General features: G+C 38.4%; 1 protein-coding gene across 2 annotated transcripts in view; it reads left to right on the forward strand.

Moving 5' to 3' along the window:
- FLT1 (fms related receptor tyrosine kinase 1) overlaps positions 1-20,654 on the forward strand; it is a 204,539-nt gene that overhangs the window by 37,050 nt on the left and 146,835 nt on the right. For both annotated transcript variants that reach the window (XR_006355646.1, XM_043994779.1), the window contains exons 4-6: positions 12,633-12,757; positions 16,470-16,641; positions 16,734-16,870. Coding sequence is in view for 1 of the 2 variants with exons in the window: in XM_043994779.1 (XP_043850714.1) it covers positions 12,633-12,757; positions 16,470-16,641; positions 16,734-16,870 (434 nt within the window). In the remaining variant the exon portion in view is untranslated. The remainder of the gene's footprint in view (positions 1-12,632; positions 12,758-16,469; positions 16,642-16,733; positions 16,871-20,654) is intronic.

A 20,654-nucleotide genomic window follows, 5' to 3' on the forward strand; every position in this document is an offset into this window, starting at 1 on the left:
GCTTGTTTGGCTGACCTGTCAGACACACTGCATTATGCAATGTTATTAATGCAGATGGGCAGGGAGAACTTTGCATGACTGAAAGGGTTTCCAAAGCCTCTAGAAAATTTCAACAGTGTCATTGTTTTGTGAAGAGAAACTTTGAAGTGAAAACATTGGTTTTATTCATGGGAAATTCCTTAGAAGGAAAAACAGGCTGAAAAAAAGTTTACATTTTGTGGGAAGAAAAAATTAAGACACACACACACACACACACACACACACACACACACTCAAAACTTGTAACTGCAGTGGTTAGATTAATTTCTTGTAATTGGGTTCCCTCATAATTCTCTGAGGTTATGAGGCTTTAATGGCCTCATTGTTTCTTCTGTGCAGTCAATTTCCAAAGTTTACCCATGAAAAAAAAAACCACCATGTTTTCAAACACTCATTTTCTCTGTCTCCTTCTCATAGTAGTGCCTAATTATTAATTTGAACAATTTCCCCCACTCTTTTCTCTTCTTTCTTGTCTCCTTAGAATGTTTTTCTCCCAACTTTGTGACTTCCAGTAAGAACAAATTTCCAAAGTTGTCAACTTTTTGATTGTCCAAGATCACCCACTCTACTAACCACTAGATTGAATGAGAAAATAAATTAATGAATTTGCTTGTGGATGAGAAAGAAGTTGAAGCTAGCCTGGGAAAATATTTGCTAAGTTTCTCTTCTCTGAATGTAAAGTCGTGAAGGCTGGCATCTAACTCAGGGAGTTTCAGTTTACAGGCATAGGGCATATGATAGACCACGTCTTAAATGACAGCAGTGGTTGAAACAATCAGAATTTGCAAAATTTTGCCTCCCATATCCTGAGAGCTGGGAATTTTCTGGAATTACATTGTACACAGCTTTATCTAGACCCAGAAAAGAAAAATAAATTTTTGCTCCTCAGAAGTTTTACTATTTTCTGGGAGCAACCTGGTCAAATTTCCTCATCTTCTAGCAGGATAATACCAAGAAATTGGGAAATTCAATCAAGTGCCAAGAAATAGGGAGGTCCAGTGCGATCAAGAGAGTAGAAGCGGGACAGTTAGGTGGCACAGTAGATAGAGCATTGGCCCTGGAATCAGGATGACCTGAGTTCAAACCTGGCCTCAGACACTTGACACTTACTAGCTGTGTGACTGGGCAAGTCACTTGACCCCAATTGCCTCACAAAACAACAACAACAACAACCACAACCACAACCACAAAACAAAAATAAAGAAAGTAGAAGCAATATTGTCCAGGAAAAAGAGTTCCAAATTTGCAGTCGGAAGATCTCAGTTTAAATTGTTTCTCACAGTGTCTACCTTTGTGACCTTGGACAAGATAAGTCATTGCACCACTCTGGGCCTCAGAATATTCTGCTTAATTGAGAGTTCAGGGACCAGATGGTTATGAGTTGCCTCCCTTTTCTAAATCTGTGATCCTATGATCTATGTGATAAATGAGGTCCAATCAAATGCCAAGAAATGCCAAGGGACATCCAATTGGGTGCCTAGAGGATAGCAAGGTCCAGCTGTACTGAGATGTAGTCAGGTCCAATCAGGAGCATTGCTGCATGGAATATAGTCTACCCAGAGATGGTTGACCCAAATAATTCCATACCTCGATTATTTTTTTCCATAGTAGAGGTGTGGTAAGGCTTTTTACTATTCCTTATCAAGGATATTATTAGAAAGACATGTTTAATTTCTATCCATTTCCATACTGTTCTTCAGAAAACAGATACAACAAAGGTATCGTGCTAGGGGGCAGAAAATCGTCATGAAATTGTTGCTGAGAACCCCTTTTTGTAGAGGGGCTTCACTGAACAGCTCAGCCCTTTCCTGCTCTGTGTACCCCTTTCCCATTCTCCCTCCCTCCCTTCATGTATGACTACCTCTGTCTCTCTCACTGTTTCTCTCCCTTTGTCTCTGTTTCCCTGTTTATCTCTTTCTCTCTTTACTTCTCTCTCTTTCTCTCCTTTATTTCTCTGTTCATTGTGTGTTGTCACTTGTAGCCTTGCCACTGATAGATTTGTTTTGCTGAGAAAGCGATTCAGTTGCTGGGTATGCAACAGTCCAAACAGAATGGCCGAAACATGGAAAGAAGTTTGGCTGTCTAACTTTCTCTTTCCCAGTGACATGACATTTTGGCTTCAATTTCTTCAAACCTTCTTAATTCAGTTGCATTTTATGACAGACCTCTTTGAACCTTGTCTGCCAGAGAAACCTTGACTGTATATAAGATTATTAATTTAGAGCTCAGAAAGACCTAAGAAGTTGGCAGCATGGGACAGTGGAAGGAATCCTGAATTTCACAGAAGAGAGCCAGGATTCAGCTAAAGAATGTCACTGATCAAAAATGATCAGTAAAGTGGATAGAACACCGGCCCTGGAGTCAGGAGTACCTGAGTTCAAATCCGGCCTCAGACCCTTAACACTTACTAGCTGTGTGACCTTGGGCAAGTCACTTAACCCCAATTGCCTCACTAAAAAAAAAAAAAGATCAGTAAAGATTTCACAGAGAAGGCTGCATTCGAATTAAGTCTTGAAGGATTTTTATAGGCTAATATGGGGGTAGGGCAATCGAAGTAGAGGGAGAGACATGGAAAAAGAATGGAAGCAGTTAAACAGAGCATGTGCAGGAGATGACGGTGAGTATTCCAGTTTGCCTATAGCATAGGATCCATGTAGGAGAGGAGTGAAAGATAAGACTGAGAAAATAAGTGGCGCAGTGGATAAAGCACTGACCCTGGATTTAGGAAGACCTGAGTTCAAATCCGGCTTCAGACACTTCACACATGACTAGCTGCATGACCCTGGGCAAGTCACTTAACCCTCATTGCCCTGCAAAAAAAAGAAAGAAAAGAAAAAAAGAAGAAAAGAACTGGAGGGCAGATTCTGGAAAAACTCAAAATCTAAACAGATAGGTAGAAGAACTGGTGTAGCAGGAAGTAGGGATTCATTGTAGTTTCTTGAGCAAGGGAGTGTTGTAATGAACGTGTATGGTCTACTACTATAGCACAGTAAGTACTACAAGATAACATGCAATGCTAAAGACCTTAAGTAGCACATTAATATTGGGATTAAGAAATTTTGTAAAAGAATGTACTATCTACTTGTGCACATACACACGTGTATGTTGTGTTTTATTTTCTTTATATATAAAAATAAAGATATAGCATTGCTTTAAATATGTAGGTGTAATTGCCCATGTCTTTCCATATTACATAAATGTAAAGACTATGTTCTGTTTCCTGGAAATTGTTTTTATAACTTTTCCTCTGTCTGCTCTGAACTGGAGGATCTGGGTTCAAATCTCAACTCTACTGCTCCCTTTATGACCTTAGGACCTTGACCTCCCTGAACCTCAGTTTCTCATCTGTAAGATGATGGGCTTGGATCAGAACCTCCCCAGTTCTAAGTGCCATATCCTTCTAGACCCCAAGGATATTTGTTCAACATGAGCCTAATGCTTTCTGGTAGACACAATTCCTACCAACTGTATAAAACTTGGCCATGTGGCAGGTCACGATCATTGTTTTTGCTGCTAGTCTCTCTATTATGACTTTGTATTAAACTTTAAATTGTGCTTTGCTGTGTCCTTTTGGAGAGTTTCTCTGGTCTAGTCCTAGATCCACTCACCATCATACACTTTTGGGCTTATGTTCCTGCCATCTGTGCCAAGTATGTATTCAAATACCTGAGACTGCTATGGAAAACACTGCTTCTGTATGGGTAACCTGGCTGCATTCATTCTTTATTGCTATCTCCCTAGGTCATATGAAGTATATGGCTCCTAAGTGATCCTAATTAAAGTGATCATGAAGTCCAAAGAGGTGTCTGTGGTGGATACAAGCATCCATGCCTTTAATTTGGAGCTTCCTCTTCTGTGTTTGCACCACTGTAAACATTAACTCTAGGGTTAGGAGTCCTAAGTGAGAGAAATAATTCTTAATAACTAATTACTAATGAGGGGAAGATTTGGGGGTTTTCCCCCTTATTTCCTCATTTAGTTACTAGGTCAAGGCAGCCTCTGAAGTACAGAGCTGGTGATGAGATTGGGTTCAATCTTGGGTAGAACCCCACCCAACTGGGAAAGCTTAGTTCTGATTAAAGAATATAGGTCATCCTTGGATAAAGCATCAGCCCTGGATTCAGGAGGACCTGAGTTCAAACCTGGCCTCAGACACTTGACACTTAATAGCTGTGTGACCCTGGGCAAGTCACTTAACCCTCATTGCCCTGCCAAAAAAAAAAAAGGATATAGGCCATCTTATATAGGTGTAATTCTTACCATAACCCCATCAGTTCAGAGCTTTTGCTCCATGAAACTAGCTTTAACTTCAACTATGCCTCCAATGACATGATAAACAGCTTGTATTTAAACAGGGTATCCCAAAAGTCTTCATGCAGTTTTAAGCTGCTAAAGCCCAAGTAATTAATTAAAGCTAATATTTGCATACTTAATATTTGCTATTAAAACTTTAAATTTCACAAAGACTTTTGGGACATCCTGTATAAACACCTCTGGTATTTACAAAAACAAAAACCTTTTGCTGATATTATCTAACTTGATCTCTGTAACAACCCTGTGAAGTCAGTATGCAAATATCATTATGCTCATTTTACTAGCATAGAAACTGAAACTGAGAGAAGAGAAATGTCTTATCCAAAATTATATAGCTGGACTAGTAAGAATCAGGAGTCAGCTGCTAGTCCTCTGACTCAAAAGTCAATAATGCTCTTTCCATTATATCATGCTTCCTTGGGTGTTCTAGATTCCTCCCCATCCCAGTCACCTTCTACTTGATGTGTTTAAACTTGTTAATATAATTTTAAACCGTGGTGCCCAGAATGGAACACAATGCTTCAGATGTGGTTTGACCAGTCCTGAATAAAATGGAAATACTACCTCTTTTGTTCTGAACACATCTTTTTATAAATACAACCCAAGATTGCATTAGTCTTTTTGGCAGCTCCCTCATCCTATCTATCAATGAGCTTGCAAATCAATGAAAACTTCTGTGTCTTTTTCAGAGATTGCTGTCTAGTCATTTCTCCCCTGCGCCATACTTATATAGTTCATTTGTTTCAACTTAAACATGAGATTTTGATATTTGCTTTTAATACATTTCATCTTCTTCGTTAAGGCACACAGCCTGCTGAGAACTTTTTGGATCCCACTTCTCCTGTCAAGGGGATCTGCAGATTTCATCAGCATGCTTACTCCCTCTATTTTTATCCAGGCTGCTGATGAAACACATTGAACTCAACAGAGTCAAGAGTATGCCATGTCATGTGAGGCAGCTCTGCCCATTTATATTGATACTAATCCACTGGATCCTTTGGGTCCAGTCATTCAACCATCTACCAATAGAGCAAACTGTAAAAGGATCTGGCCCAAATGTCTCTATCTTTTCTACAAGGAAATCATGAGTCACTTTCACTTCAGCAGCTAGTTGGTATTAGCACAGGAGTGACATGGATATGCCTTGTACTTCATCAAGGTTGGTAAGAGTGGAAAAGGAGACACAAGGTTTTGCTTTTATTTTTGTGTTGGTCCTATCTTCCCCATTCTTATTGAGAGCAGGAGCCATGTAGTTCTCTATAAAGCATGTACATAATAGGCTGTGTAACATATAGTATATAGAACCTCTTGGAGACCATGGTTGCATAACAAATATTGTTGACCAAATAGAGAATTCTTCTCCAACTAAGAAGCAACTGTTTTACTTTTCAAAGGTATCTATCTTTGTAATCCCATTCCTTAATTTTGGTTTATTATGTTAAAATAGGTGCAAAATAGCTTTTATTATATGTATATATCCACATACAGATATGTTTGTGTGGAAACATATATGTATATTTCATATATATGTATACAAATGTGCGTATATGCAGTTCCTGCCCCCAGAAGTCTGTAATCTGATTGAATTGACAATCCATTTAGTATTCTATTCTTTTATTTAGTCTTTCTAATACTAGTGTTTCTATTCTGATTAATTTTTTAACTTTGGGGGGGGGATGGGACAATGAGGGTTAAGTGACTTGCCCAGGGTCACACAGCTAGTAAGTGTCAAGTGTTCAAGGCTGGATTTGAACTCAGGTCCTCCTAAATCCAGGGCCAGTGCTTTATCTGCTGTGCTACCTAGCTGCCCTCTGATTATTTTTTTTAAAGGCACAATTCAAAGTCCCTGAAACAAAGGCTATAATCATTTTATACCCAGATTATTAGAATAATCCCCTAAACTGATCTCCCTTCCTCTGATCTGTCTTCCCTCCAAACCATCTTACATACTACTTAATCTTCTTAAAGTACTGCCTTCATCTTGTCATCCTCCTGTTCATTCTCCTCTTGACCCTGTTCCTGACATATTGGACCTCAAAATCATGCCTTCTCTACTGTTGACTCATCCTGGGACTTCCTTTAGGACCTAGGGCTTCCTTGCCCTGGAATAGCCAGCCTACCAAGCCTGTGGCCTACTTATGCTGGAATATTTCTCAATGAGACCTGCTCCCTTCTTCCACTGGTGAGCTCCTCCTGAAGCCCCCCATTTTGTAAAAGGACAAACCATCTTCGTTCTCCTTTCCGCCCTGTCCCAGACTTTCTAAACTCAAACCACACCTGCTACCTCTCTCCTCTCCTCTACCTTTTCAACTCCCTTTTGGGTATTATCTTGCCCTGATAGAAAGTAAGCCCCTTGAGGTCAGGGACTGTCTTTCTTTTTACTTGTTATTTTATGCCCAGCATTTAGCATGGTGACTGATACATAGTAAGCATTTAATATCTTTCCTCCTTCCTTCCTTCCCTTCTTCCTTTTTTCTTTCCTTCCTCTTTTCTAACCTTCCATAAACTAAAATGGTTCCTTATTTCTCATTTCCTACCACCTCAACCTCTCTCCCTGGAAAATAACTCCCATCTCTCTCCTGAGCTTTAGACCCCCATTTCTAATTGTCCACTGACCGGTTTCATCTGAATGTTCTCTGGCATCTAAAGTTCAATGTGTCCAAACAGAATTCACTGTCCCCTACATAAACACAGCCTTCCACCTGTTGTCTCTGTTTTCCTCGAGGGCACCAGCATTTTTCCAGGCACTCAATTTCACAACCTCAGAATCATACTTTCCTTGAATTAGATTTTGAATAGTTGTAGAATTGAGACATGATCTAGCTAAGACAAGTTGGAAGCAACAGACTTTTCAAAATAAATAGTAATGGGGGCAGCTAGGTGGTACAGTGGATAGAGCATCAGCCCTGGACTCAGGAGTACCTGAGTTCAAATCCGGCCTCAGACACTTAACACTTACTAGCTGTGTGACCCTGGGCAAGTCACTTAACCCCAATTGCCTCACTAAAGAACAAAAACAAAACAAAACAAAAAAACAAAACAAAACAAATAAATAAATAGTAATGATTCTGTTGCAGGTAGCAAATTTTTTATTTTTGTTTTTAAGCTCATATCTCAAAGAACAGTCTCGCCTTAATCAATTTTAAAATCTTTCATTTAGCATCTATGTGCAGATAGTGTGGCGTTAAATGTTATGTAGGCAGGATTCAATAAACAAGCCTTTGAGGGTTTATACCCCGAGAGTTAGTCCACCTAGGTACTTCTGTCTTTATGAGGGTGTTGGTTTATTTCTACCCCCAAAGATGAAACCAACTCCCATCCTCAAAATAATCATTAGGTGCCCTTATGCCTGCAAAGAAGAGGAAAGGAAAACGAAATCAAAGGGAATCAGGAAAAAAGGCTTACAAAAATTATAAGAACATAAATGTGCTAGGAAATAAGATGTTTATTGTTGGATCCCCTTTAATCAAAACCAGGAAAATGTCCTAAATGCTTTGTGCCACCCACTGCCCTGAGCAGAGTAACGGAACTCCCCAGCTGATGTCAGTGGGAAGTCTATGTGGAATGAAGGTGGTATCTGAGCCCTTTATGTCTGAATACTTTTAACCCAGTGGCACCATGATTGCAGATTCAGAAAGGGAAAAAATGCTTTTAAAAAATAGATCCCAACTCCATTCATGGGAGCAGGAACCCGTGTTTGATCTTTGCCTGTTTCAGAGCCTGCCTGTGGGCTGAAGGGTGAGTGGGTAGACCATTGATACTTGTGGGTGAGAAATCTTAATATTTGGTGCCAGTTTCCTGTCCCTGCTTTTAGCTTGGAGAGTTCAGAGGGGTTATGGTAGTTTGGTCCCCACCTAGATCTCTGTTGGCATAGGCCTCTGGTGACAGTGTGTCTGAGCCAACAGGACACCGGTAGTCTTTGGAGTAGCTCTTCCTCACTCTTGAAATGGTCAGGAGATGTGGATTCAGGAAATCACTCTGGATTGCTGGCTAGTTTTGGAAGTCATTTTTAATTTCATGACAAAGATAAATGAGTCCTGAGGGAGCCATAAGTGGGTTTCACTGGTGATATTAAAGGAGCAGTAACCTTTTCCGTATCTAAGGTCCCTGCAAAACAAACAAACAAAAGTTTTGTGTTATAGCATGGCAGGCAGGTTCATTCTCAGTCTTTCCTTGAATCAAATTGCAAAGGAAATGTACCATTAACAAGTCCACAGAGTATTTTTGTTGCATGTGCAATTATAAGCTCATGTAACAACACAATAGATTATAACGCTCACTATTTACTAGGCGATATGTTTCAAATGATGCCTTTTTTACTTTTGTTGGATTATATATGAATCTCTGAAGTTCCGGCATTGTAATTACAGGGATCCTGGTACTAGGACTATATGGTTTTTTAAAAGTATGGCTAAGTGAGATGTAATAAAGTTTACATTTTTGAAAGAGCCCCATTAAGTGATAAAGAAAAGGAAACCAATTTAAAGAGGCATCCCTTATTTTCATTTGGGATTGGCACTCCGTTTGGTAAGAGCCACAAAAATGTTTACTGTTTCCTGTAGGAACTCCTTATGCCAGTGGTCCTTTGTTGAGGATGATTACTTAAGGAGACAGTCAATTATAAGTGAAGGATTTACAGTTTAGTTAAATGAATTAAACCATTTCCTGGCATTTCCATTTACCTTGGGACTTACAAAGGAGACAAAAATACAGACTCACAATAGGAAGGAAAGGAATGATCAAATCCCAATAGTCACGGCCTGAATGTCTGGCTCAGCAAATCTATTTAGAGAAGGAATTTAATGCTGATAAGTGATTCCCACTTCAGTGTTAAAAAAAAAAACCCAAACCCTGCATATATGAGCAAGTACACAAAGCTTTCTTAATAAGCAAACAACTTCATTAACTATGCCATTTTATGGTTCTTTCTGGTATGGTACCCCAAATTCAATTTTACTAGAAATGTGTAGCTTGTGTGAAACCATCAGCGTAGTCATAATACTATTAGTTGCTAACATTTATTATACCAATTTAAAATTTATAAAATGATTTCCTCACAATGGCTGCCCTCTACGATAGGTAGTATACATATGATTATACCCATTTAACAGATGAAGAAAGTCTTTGCAGAGAAGGTAGAACCTGATCTTGGTTTTAGAGGTGAAGAGGGAGATCATCCGAGGCCCAGGAAACAGCAAATACAAAGGCAAGGAGGCAGGAGATAGAGTTTACTTTGTGAGGAAAAGGCCAGTTTGGAAGGATTAGTAGTAAGGCATAACAATGCCAGAAAATTAAGTTGGATACCAGAGAAGGACTTTCAAAGCTAAACTGAAGGTTTTTGTGTTTGATCCTGGAGGCAATAGGAAGCCATTGGAGTTTATCGGGTGAGGAGAGGGCCACCTGATCTTTAGGATGGCTTGAAGTGGGGTGAGACGAGGTAAAGCATGAAAGTAAAAGACTAGATGGCAGCTAGGTGGCACAGTGGATAGAGCACTGGCCCTGGATTCAGGAGGACCTGAGTTCAAATCCAGACTCAGACACTTGACACTTACTAGCTGTGTGACCCTGGGCAAGTCACTTAACCCTCATTGCCCCACACAAAAAAGAAGGCTATTAGGTGAGCAGGAGTGGGCAGAACATAACCTGTATACAACTAAATAAATGTAAAATGCATGGAAAGTAAAACAAAGCAATTTAATGGGGAGAGAATGATAGGGAGAGGGCCTCAAGAAAGGCCTTGTTGAGCTGTACTTTGAAGATAGAAATTCCATGAAACAGAGATACATGTATTCCAGAGGGCACCAATGATGTCAAGGCATAGACATGGGGCACGGAAGAGTGTACATGATGAACAGCTAGTATACCTGTTTGACTGGAATAGTCACTGAGAAGAGTCATATGAAGTAGGTGGAAGCATAATTTTCAGGCTGAGTTTATTTTAACCTAGAGGCAGTATGTAGTCATTGAATTTTTTTTTTTTTTGAGTAGGTGAGTGACATGATCAGATGTGAGTTTTAGAAATATCAATTTAGGGGCAGCTAGGTGGCACAGTGGATAGAGCACCGGCCCTGGAGTTAGGAGTACCTGAGTTCAAATCTGTCCTCAGACACTTTACACTAATTAGCTGTGTGACCCTGGGCAAGTCACTTAACCTCAATTGCCTCACTTAAAAAACAAAACGAGGGCAGCTAGGTGGCACAGTGGATAGAGCACCAACCCTGGATTCAGGAGGACCTGAGTTCAAATGCAGCCTCAGACACTTTACACTTACTAACTGTGTGACCCTGGGCAAGTCACTTAACCCCAATTGCCCCGCCCAAAACAAAGCAAAACAAAACAAAAAAGAAATATCAATTTATTCATTTACTGGTGGATGAATTAGAAAGAGGAGAAACCGGAAGCAGGGGAGTAGATTAGGAAGCATTTGCTTCCTAGGTGAGGGGAATGAAAGCCTGAAGTTAGTGCTCTATGAAGCTCACTTGAAGGAACTGGGAATACTTAGCCTTGAGCAGATTGAAGGGACATGGGGGGAGGAAGGAGGGGAAAGTAGACATCTTCAAGGACCCTATGGTCTATGTTACAGAAAAAGGAACAGACTATTCTCCTTGATCCCATAGGGGAGAACTGTGAGTAATGGGTCTGTGTTGTTTGAAATATATTGGGGTTATCTATCTCCATCCCAAGTTATTGGGGAACAAAACTGGGATTTCTGATATATTGCTACTTATAAATTAGAGGCTATTGTACCAGTTGCAAATATTCAACTTTAGGCTTGAGCCTAAGGAAAACCTTCTGACCCCTAGAGCTATCCAATGAAATGGGCTACCTCAGGAGTTCCTACCTTCTTTGTCACTAGATGACTAAGTAAAACTAGATGACTGCCTACTAGGGGTATTATATAGGGGTTCTTATACAAGTTTGGGTTAGATTTAAGGACCCTTTCATTCTCTTCCAACTCTGAAATTCTGACATTCTGTGATTTTCTCTTTGTTCAATTCCTTCACTTGTCCATACAGCATAATTTAACATTTGATTTCTACATTGGACTCATGAAAATTTTATTTTGATTTGTCATAGTGTGGTCTGAAGACCCAGAGAAAATGGGTGTGTAGAAACCAATGGTCATGTCCACACTAGGAAGAAACATCAGAGGAGGACCTGAATGGAGAGTTATATGGCTACTTTATATATATATATGTCCTTTGTGGGGGAGAGGTTCTCCCTCTTAGGTTTGTAATACTTTTTCTCAAAGGTCATGTGGTAATGGGGAAAAAACCGCTGGATTTGGAGTCAGAAAATAGGTGTTTCAAAGCCAACTTTGCTACCTTATGAACTTGGGCAAGTCAGTCTCTCCCGGACTCAGTTTTGTCATATGCAAATTGAAGGGATTGGTCTAGCTTGTCTTCAAGGTTCCTTCCAGCCCTAACATTCTCTAATTCTTCTCTTTGCTCTAGAACAGGCTGATTGATCTTTTGCTGTTGTTTCCTAGCAGGCACCAGCTATGCCATATTGTTTGAATTGTGTTTCGTTGAGTATTTAAAGCCACATCTCCTTTCCCTGCCTCAGTTTGCCATACATGGATAGGTAAAGCATCTCAAATAAAAAGTAGATATATGCCATTGGTTTCTGCCCACCCAGTTTTTCTAGTCCCTCAGATCACTAGTACTTTCTTACTCAGTATGAACCAAATAGTTGAATTTGATCCACAAAACGTCTCTTTTAAATATTCTCTATTCTCATTTAATTCATTCATAGTCTTCACTCTCATTGGTAAATCCCTCAGGATCGCCTCCCACCCCCAGCCTCTTGTCATCTTTACTTCAGGCAAAGATGGCTTTCCTGTTTTACCTGACCCCCTATGACTTCTCACAATTTCTCTGGATGGTATTTCCTGACTCATTTAGCATTGTTATACCAAGGAACTTTTGTAGAAATTTCCCTGCCCCCACTCACAGCACTCCTTACTCTGTGACTTATTCCTACATTGCCTTAACCCCTCCCCACAGATCTGTACTCCCACCCAAGGAAACATGGATGGAATAAGGGGGTAGACTTAGTAAGGGAAGTATTTTTGCAGCAGAAATACATGAGTGTATATGTACATATATATACGTTTGTGTGTGTGTGTGTACATTACATATGTGTGAGGGAAGAAGTATGGAATGAGAAATGGTATGGCATTGACAATTCTTGTTTCCTAAGCCTAAAGATTCTTCTGCCATAATTTACTGCATATTTATCTCAAGAACTCTTATTCTGGTTTTGTTTTCCCATTTCAGACACAGGCAGTCCATTTGTAGAGCCTCACAGTACCATGCCTGAAACTGTCCATATGACCGAAGGACAGGAAATGACTATTCCATGTCGAGTTTCAGCACCAGACGTCAGCGTTACATTGAAAAAGGTACTACTTAGCAATGCCAGGTTCCTAATGAGGCCTTGTAAGTGTGTGCAATGGAACTCTAGTAATTTTCCTTCTATGACAAGCCTCGAGGTGGTGGTGGTTGTTGCTTTTTCAGAGACACCGTGTCTATCAATTGACCAATCCAGCATCAAACATAGAATCTGCAAATGAGAAAATGGAAGGATGTAATGATGGAGCCAAAAGTTTAAATTAATATATAAAGTAACTTTAATGTTTTATGTGCTAGCTATATAACTCTCCATTCAAGTTCTATTCTGACGTTTCTTCCTAGTATGAAAGTGACCATTGCTTTCCACCCACCCATTTTCTTTGGGTCTTCAGACCACCAATACCTTTCTATTCAATATGAGCCAAGCAGTGGAATTTAGGCTACAAAATTTCTCTTTTAAATATCTTCTATTCTAATTTAAATCGCAATTCTCCCTCTGGTTTTTAAATCTCTTGGGACCACCCTCAGCCCGAGTTCTCAAAGCCTATGCCATAGGGCACAAGCTGTGGCAGGTTTACTAAAGCATTTTCAGAGGCAGATTAGCCATAGACTGGGAACCAGCCCAGCTGTCTGCACAGTGATGACTTTTTCAACCATGCAAACTCTCATAAACCTTTATTAAATTATAGGGGTGTTGCAATCTTCATTGGTAGAGGTGATGCCCACATCAGTGAAATCACAAATTCTCCAAGTATTTTTGCAAAGAATTTAACATCCATACAACAAGTCTGTACCATGAGTGGCTGGCTCTCTCTGTAAGCTCCAAAAGAGCAGGAACTTTGTGAATAACTACACAATGTCCCTCCCCCAGTTAACATTTCACTATCAACTGTGCTTTATCCTATAGAGAAGCTATTGCAAAAGAATTAAATATTACAAGTTCTTTGGATAAAAATGACATGTATATGTGCATGTATATGTATGATCGGAAGTGACAAAGCTGATGTCATTAAGGGTAAACCTAGATGAATGTAGAGCTAGAATGATTGAATTTACCTTTCCATCTACTCACAAAATTACTTGGCTCCTAAAGTCATAAAAGCCTATATAACGTGTAACATGTCAGAAAGGGGGACTTCCAGGGTCCTACAAATTGTAGAACTTTTTAGCTTCTCAAGGGCAGATAAGAATGACTGAATTGAATCTCCTGTGCACGATTGGACCTCCCCAGTGCCAGGAGTTTTTATGTATATTGTGTTTCTGTGTGTAATATATATTATATATAATATAATATGTAATAACAATAATATATTGTATATAATATATTATATTATATGCACATATCTAACTATACACAAAAACATTGTGTGTATATGGTTTTAAACATACACATATGCATATACATACATATACATGCACATATATAAAGCTATAAAGCTATAGATATACATATAGATAGTTTGGCGAATAGCAACCCTTGTGGACAAGACTTTCTTTCTCCTGACACCCAGATTGGTGGTCATTTACAGAAAAACAAAAGAGAGAGAGAGCCTTCAGGAAAGGAAAAGAATGCAAGTATGACTGTTCTTGGTAATATGTTGGAGCCTATATAATGGTAAATAAGAAAATATTTGGGTGCAATTTAGTGCTCAATAAAGGTTTGTTTGGTGACGATGGGGGTAAGGCTTTAGACAAGTTGTTCACTTGATTTTTAGGCCCACATAAGAGGTGATACTATAGGTAAATTAAGAAAAGAAGGAATAGTCTACCTTTCAGATCTTTGGAAAGGAGAACAGTTTATGACCAAACAAGAGAGAGAGATTTTTAAGACCATGCACTGTTGAGCCAAATCCTGGAATCCTGAAATGCAGTGAAGGTGTTTCTAGCCTCTTTTCTCAAATTGCTTTTTTTAAAGGTCTCAAATGTGAAAGGGAAAAAAAAGATATTAGAAAGAACATCTTGCTTTAAGTCTTGAATGTTGTATGTTATAGATTGTTTTTCCTCCATTTTCAGGGGGGAAAAAGTGGGGGAGAGAAGGGAGGCTGAGGGTGAAGAGAGACAGAGACAGTCAGAGACAGGGATAGAGAGATACAGAGAGATATTATTAGAAAATAGAAAATCCTAGAAGTTTAGGGATTGAAGTGACCTGAGAGATCATCTAGTGCAAATTCCTTGTTTCCTTGATATGGAAGTTGGAAGCCCAGAAAAAGCCTTGCCTAAGATCCAGTGACTTATATAGCACATTTATCTTCCCCTGGCTATAAGCTTGTGTTTTCCATAGTATTTTGTATAGAATAAGTTATTGATAAATATTTATTGCATGGGATTTCATAGTTTTGTGACATATAAAGAAGTCAGAGAAAGAAAACTCAGAAGGACATTTGCTTTAGGGGGAGGAGAAATCCCATCATACAGAGTCACAAATCCATAAGCTTTGTCTTGTTATAACATCATAGGGCATTTTAAGGAGTCTGTTTTATAAAAACGTAAAACAGATAGAGACTATTTATTATGGCCATCAGGTAACAACTTTGTGACCTATTTAGTCATGTGATTTTTCAAAAAAGAACCTTTCCCTACTGGGAAAAAATAGTAGCTTTTGTCTGTGGCTACTGAAAACTGTTTTGTAGCCTTGGCGTTATAAGAACTTTGGGAATCTGCTTCCTTCACAAGGGCACAAGCCTTATTCAGCCTTAAGGTAGAATCTTTATTTTAACCTTATGCTTTTCTAGACTCATACCTTTTATTTTATGTACACTTTCTTTTAAAGCAGGAAATAGTACGAGTGAATAATATGAACCTATATCTTCTCTTGGGGGGGGTGGTGGTAGAGCGCGGTTCCTGTGTTTTGGATTCATTCTTTCCATCTTTATGACAATGCCAAGGACAGGAGGGTGGCTGAGAAATAGAACTTGAAGATGCCAAAGTTGTGGGAACTAGCACCTGACTTCGTGGTCTACCAGTTTTTTTCAAGTCAACTGGCTTAGGAGTCAAGTCAAGCAAATTCAGTAACTGAATCAGTTTTTCAAAATTAAGAAAAATGTAAAATGCGTAAGACACTAATTAAAGTTTGTATGTGTGGGGTTAGGAGAGTCAGAGTTTTGTTTATTTTTTTTTCATTGTTAAGTTTGGGCTATACTGTTCAAAACAGATATGTATGCTTATTACAAATTAACTATTGAAAAAGAATTTGGAAAAAATCTCATTCATAGTGAATTTCATTCAGTCTGCTTTGAATCTCCTCTTGGCTTTCTTTATGGTTGCCAGTTTCTCCTTTAAGTGGCACAGATGATGCTTTTTACTATTTTTCTTTTTGATCTAAAGGTGATTTGTAGAATGTTTGACCCATTGATTGCAAGAGGAATGATATGGGTCTTTTAAGACTTGGGCTTAACTAAACCTGCAAAATGGAAGAACTTCAATGGTGAAGATCAATCATGACTTCTTAAAAAGCCCCAGATGGTGAAGATGAATGAGGATAATCTGATAACCCCATTTTTTAAAAAAATGCTAATTGGTTTATCAGTGGTTCTACAAAGGACAGTTTATTGTAAATATCCTCATCAGCAAAAGGATTTTGGATCACCAACTGAAATCTTGAGATAATTGTGTTGCTCACAATGTATACATGCACCATGTTCATTGGATTCTGAAGAATTAGTGAAATAGCATTTTAGATGCTTTCATTTTATTAGAACATTATTTTGATTCAAGAATATCGTCACTATATCCAAATATAATTTTGTGGGTGCGTCTCTTTAGTTTCAGATTCCTGATGTGAAGACCTTGACCCCTGATGGGAAGACAATAATCTGGGACAGTAAGAGGGGTTTTATTATACCAAAGCCAACATACAGATTTATAGGACTTCTGATCTGTGAAACAACAGTCAATGGCCATTTGTACAGCACAAATTATCTAACATATCGACAAGGTGAGTGATGGTCTCTCATCTTGATAATAAAGCACCACATGTTGTGGCTTTCCCGACATAATTTATTCTGGTTTTTTGTGACATGTTTGCAGACAACACAATCATTGATGTCCAGTTAAGTACACCAAATCCAATCAAATTACTGAAAGGTCAGACTCTTGCCCTCAATTGTACTGTTACTGCTGCCTGGAACACAAGAGTTCGGATGATTTGGAATTATCCTGGTGAAGTGAGTAAACTGTCTATTTCTCCTTCTCTACCATATTTTTAAAATCTGTAAACAAACCCTAATATTTTTAGACATAAATAAGATCATATATTTTGCATGACTTCTCATGTATAATCTATATCAAATTGCTTGCCTCCTCAAAGTATAGAGAGGAAAAAGGAGAGAATTAGGAACTCAAAATTTTAAAAAACAAACATTAAAAGTTTTTGTTTATATGTAATTGAGAAAAAATAAAAAAAGAAATAAGCAAGATCTCTATAACTTGCTAAAATATAGTGATTTCTATAGCAGTCATAAACATTCAAGAAACTTTTATTTTAAATGCTTACCTTACTTGGCATTCCCTGATTGTAATATTTATACATATCTTCTTTTAATGTGTGATGAGGTATGTGTGTTTTTTTTTTCAACTTTGCCATAATTTGATAAACAGACTTGTGTTCCTATTTCATGACACTGAGTAGATGCAAGGATTGTTTTCTCTTTGGAAACTGTCCTCTAGGATTTAGAGATGAGAGGGAAATTTATCACTAAGAGCCAAGCAGGGACTGTCTTTAGTAACAAAAAAGAAAAGTTTCAGGAGGTTGTCTCTGTCAGCAAATTCATTTAAGAGACTAGCAGACAGTCAGGCACCTGACTGAAGCATGTTTAGAAAAGATATTACAATTCAGCAGTCCAAGATCTCATTTGTTAAGTGTCAAGAAAAAATTTCTTTCCTTTAGAAAATGGCAAGAATTATATTGAATTGTGTTCTCAATTAGCCCCTGATGGGGTGAATCCTTGGATATAATTGTAATTTCAAATAATAACTAATAGGGAATCTATGTCAAATAGGTTTTTTTTAATTGACAATTTATTTTATTTTTGTTTGTTTTTTCTTTTCTTTTTCTTTTTTTTTAATTGACAATTTAACTGATGGTCAAGAGGACTGGGGCAGTTAGGTGGTAAAGTAGCTAGAGTGCTGGGTCAGGAGTTAGGAAGACTCATCTTCCTGAGTTCAGATCTGGCCTCAGATACTTACTAGCTTTGTGACCCTGGGCAAGTCACTTAACCCTGTTTGCCTCAGTTTCCTCATCCATAAAATAAACTGGAGGAGAAAAATGGCAAAACTCTCCAGTATCTTTACCAAGAAAACCCCAAATGGGGTCACCAAGAGTCAGATATGGTTGAAAAATGACTGAACAACAACAAAGAGAATTGGGAAGAGAAGCTCGGAGATTCTAGCCTCCAGGTCTTTCATGTCAGGAAGATGTAGGCGTCATGATCTGAGTCATGTCCATTTGTGGGGGGGGGGGTAGGGCAATGAGGGTTAAGTGACTCAGCCAGGTTAAGTGACAGCTAGTAAGTGTCAAGTGTCTGAGGCTGGATTTGAATTCAGGTCCTCCTGAATCTAGGACCCATGCTTTATCCACTGCACCACCTAGCTGCCCAGCATGTCCATTTTTTATATCACTCAGATACTTATTTTTTCCCCTCAAGGAGCTTACATTTTATTGGTATACAGGTTCAAAGATGAGAGTAAATATAGAATACATACCAAATAGTGCTCTTTAAACACTTGGATGCTTATTCACTAAGTTAACTTGTGATTACATTCTATATGAAAGATTAACGGGTGGGTTTCTGGTTACTATTATTCTTCCATGGGTATTTCTCTGCATAGAAGCATAATAACTTAGCAACAAAGAAGTGTGATGAGGGTCCTGCAATTTCAAACTAGGAATTGATTCATCCTTTAAAGTAGAAAATAGAGAGGACCCAATACTGGTTATTTTCTAGAAGATGTCATCATTTCCATTAAACAAAAGGATTGGAATTCATATCCATGTTCTCCTAGTGCTGGATTAAATGGAATCATAGAAAGGACCTCAGAGGTCATCCTTCCAATCTATATCGGAACAGGATCCCTTTTGTAGCATTCCTAGTAATGAGTCTTAGAGGCTCTTTTTGAAGATCTCCAGAGATAAGGAACTCACTACCCAAGAAACCCCGTTCAATTTTTGGACTGCTCTGACTGTTGAGTTTTTCCTTATATGGATCAGAAACTAGTCTCTGCCATATCTCCCAGTACTCCTAGCTCTGTCATCTGGGGCCCTGCAGAACAAGTCTTCATCATTCTTTCTCGTGACAGCCCTTGGAATACTTGAAGAGCATTGTCATGTGTCCATTAAGTCTTCTTTTCTCCTGGCTCAGCATTCCATTTTCCAGTCCCTTCACTATCTCGATCACCTTCTAGCACATCTATGTTCTTCCTCAATCATACTAAACATAATACGCTAGACATAGTATGACCTCCCTCAGCATGAATACTGACTTTACTAATTCAGCTGAAGATCAAATTCATATTTCTGCTGAAATGCCCCATTGTTAGCTTACGTTGAGTTTATAGTCCACTAAAGTACCTCTGGGTCTTGTTTTATGTGTGTTGTCTAAGACATTTCCCCTATCTGTGTTTCTGTAATTGGATCTTGGAATCTAGTGTAGGACTTTACATTTATCCCTGTTAAATTCCATCTTTATTAGATTTGGCCCATTAGTCTAACCCACTGAGATAATTCAGAATCCCATTTCTGTTGTTTAGAGTTTTTCTTCCCACCCTTGTGCAATCCACAAATTTGCTGAGCATATCATCTATACCTTCATCTGATCTTCATCTGAGTCACTAATTTTTTTTAAAAAATTGAGTGGAATATTTCCAATAATATATCCTAAGGGCTTGGGTTCTGTTCCTCGTACTTCCACTAACTTGTTTTATGATCTTGAGTGAGTCACTCGAAAGCCTTAGTTTCCTTTAATGTAAAATGAGGAGCTTATTGAATGCTCTCTGTATACTTAACCAAGATGGAAGAAGTAAAAAAGTCCTTTTTGTATTTCCATTGTCAGTAAGAAAAATAGTATTTATTGAGTCCAAAAATTTTTCGAAACATAGAATTAGCACAGTCCTCTACCAGTAAGCTCACAAAATAAACTATATAAAACAAATTTAGAGGAAGGGGAATAATTCTGAGAAGAGAACTGATTTATAAAAATAATTATAATTATAATTGTAATAGCTAACATATATGTGTGTGTATCTTTAAGCTTTGCAGAATGCTTTACAGATATCTTATTTGATTCTCAGAACAACTCTATGAGGTAGGCATTATTATTGTCCCCATTTTTCAGATGGGGAAACTGAGGCAGAGAGGTTACATGACTTGCCAAAGGTCATGCAGAAATTGTCAGAGGCCGGATTTAAACCCAGATTCCAGGTGCAGTGGGCTATGCCACCTAGATGCCTCTTTTGCATCATAAAATAGAACTTCAGAATTTTCCTTAGTCTTCAATCCCATCACTAGAGTCTTGAAGGTGCTGTCTTGATTTTTAGTGGCTGGAGTTAAGATTTGTTTTTCTCAGACTAGTCCCTAGAAAATGTCCTGAAAAATAAATGAAAGAGCCTGAAGATAATTTTGTCCGTGTTTCAGTGGAAAGTGAAAGGGATGGCTAGCTTGAAGGGTGTGAAAGGGGACAAACTAATGAGCTAGAATTAATCTCAAAGAATCAGCTGGATTACTTCCTAACACTTTTCAGTGACAATCCATTAGTATGGAAAATCACCTCTTCTCTTTTGTAAAAATGGAATCTTTAAAATAATTATATATATGAAAAAGAAAATAAAAGACAGCAATTGAGAAAAAAGAAGAAAACAGCCCTGCTCAAAGTCTGAGTAGTTTGACCCCAGAAGGAGTCAAGTGTTACCTGCCCAGGACAATTAGCCTACTAAATGGTTGTATAATTTTCCCAA

This window comes from Dromiciops gliroides, chromosome 3, assembly GCF_019393635.1.
Source record: "Dromiciops gliroides isolate mDroGli1 chromosome 3, mDroGli1.pri, whole genome shotgun sequence".
Taxonomy (NCBI): Eukaryota; Metazoa; Chordata; class Mammalia; order Microbiotheria; family Microbiotheriidae; genus Dromiciops; species Dromiciops gliroides.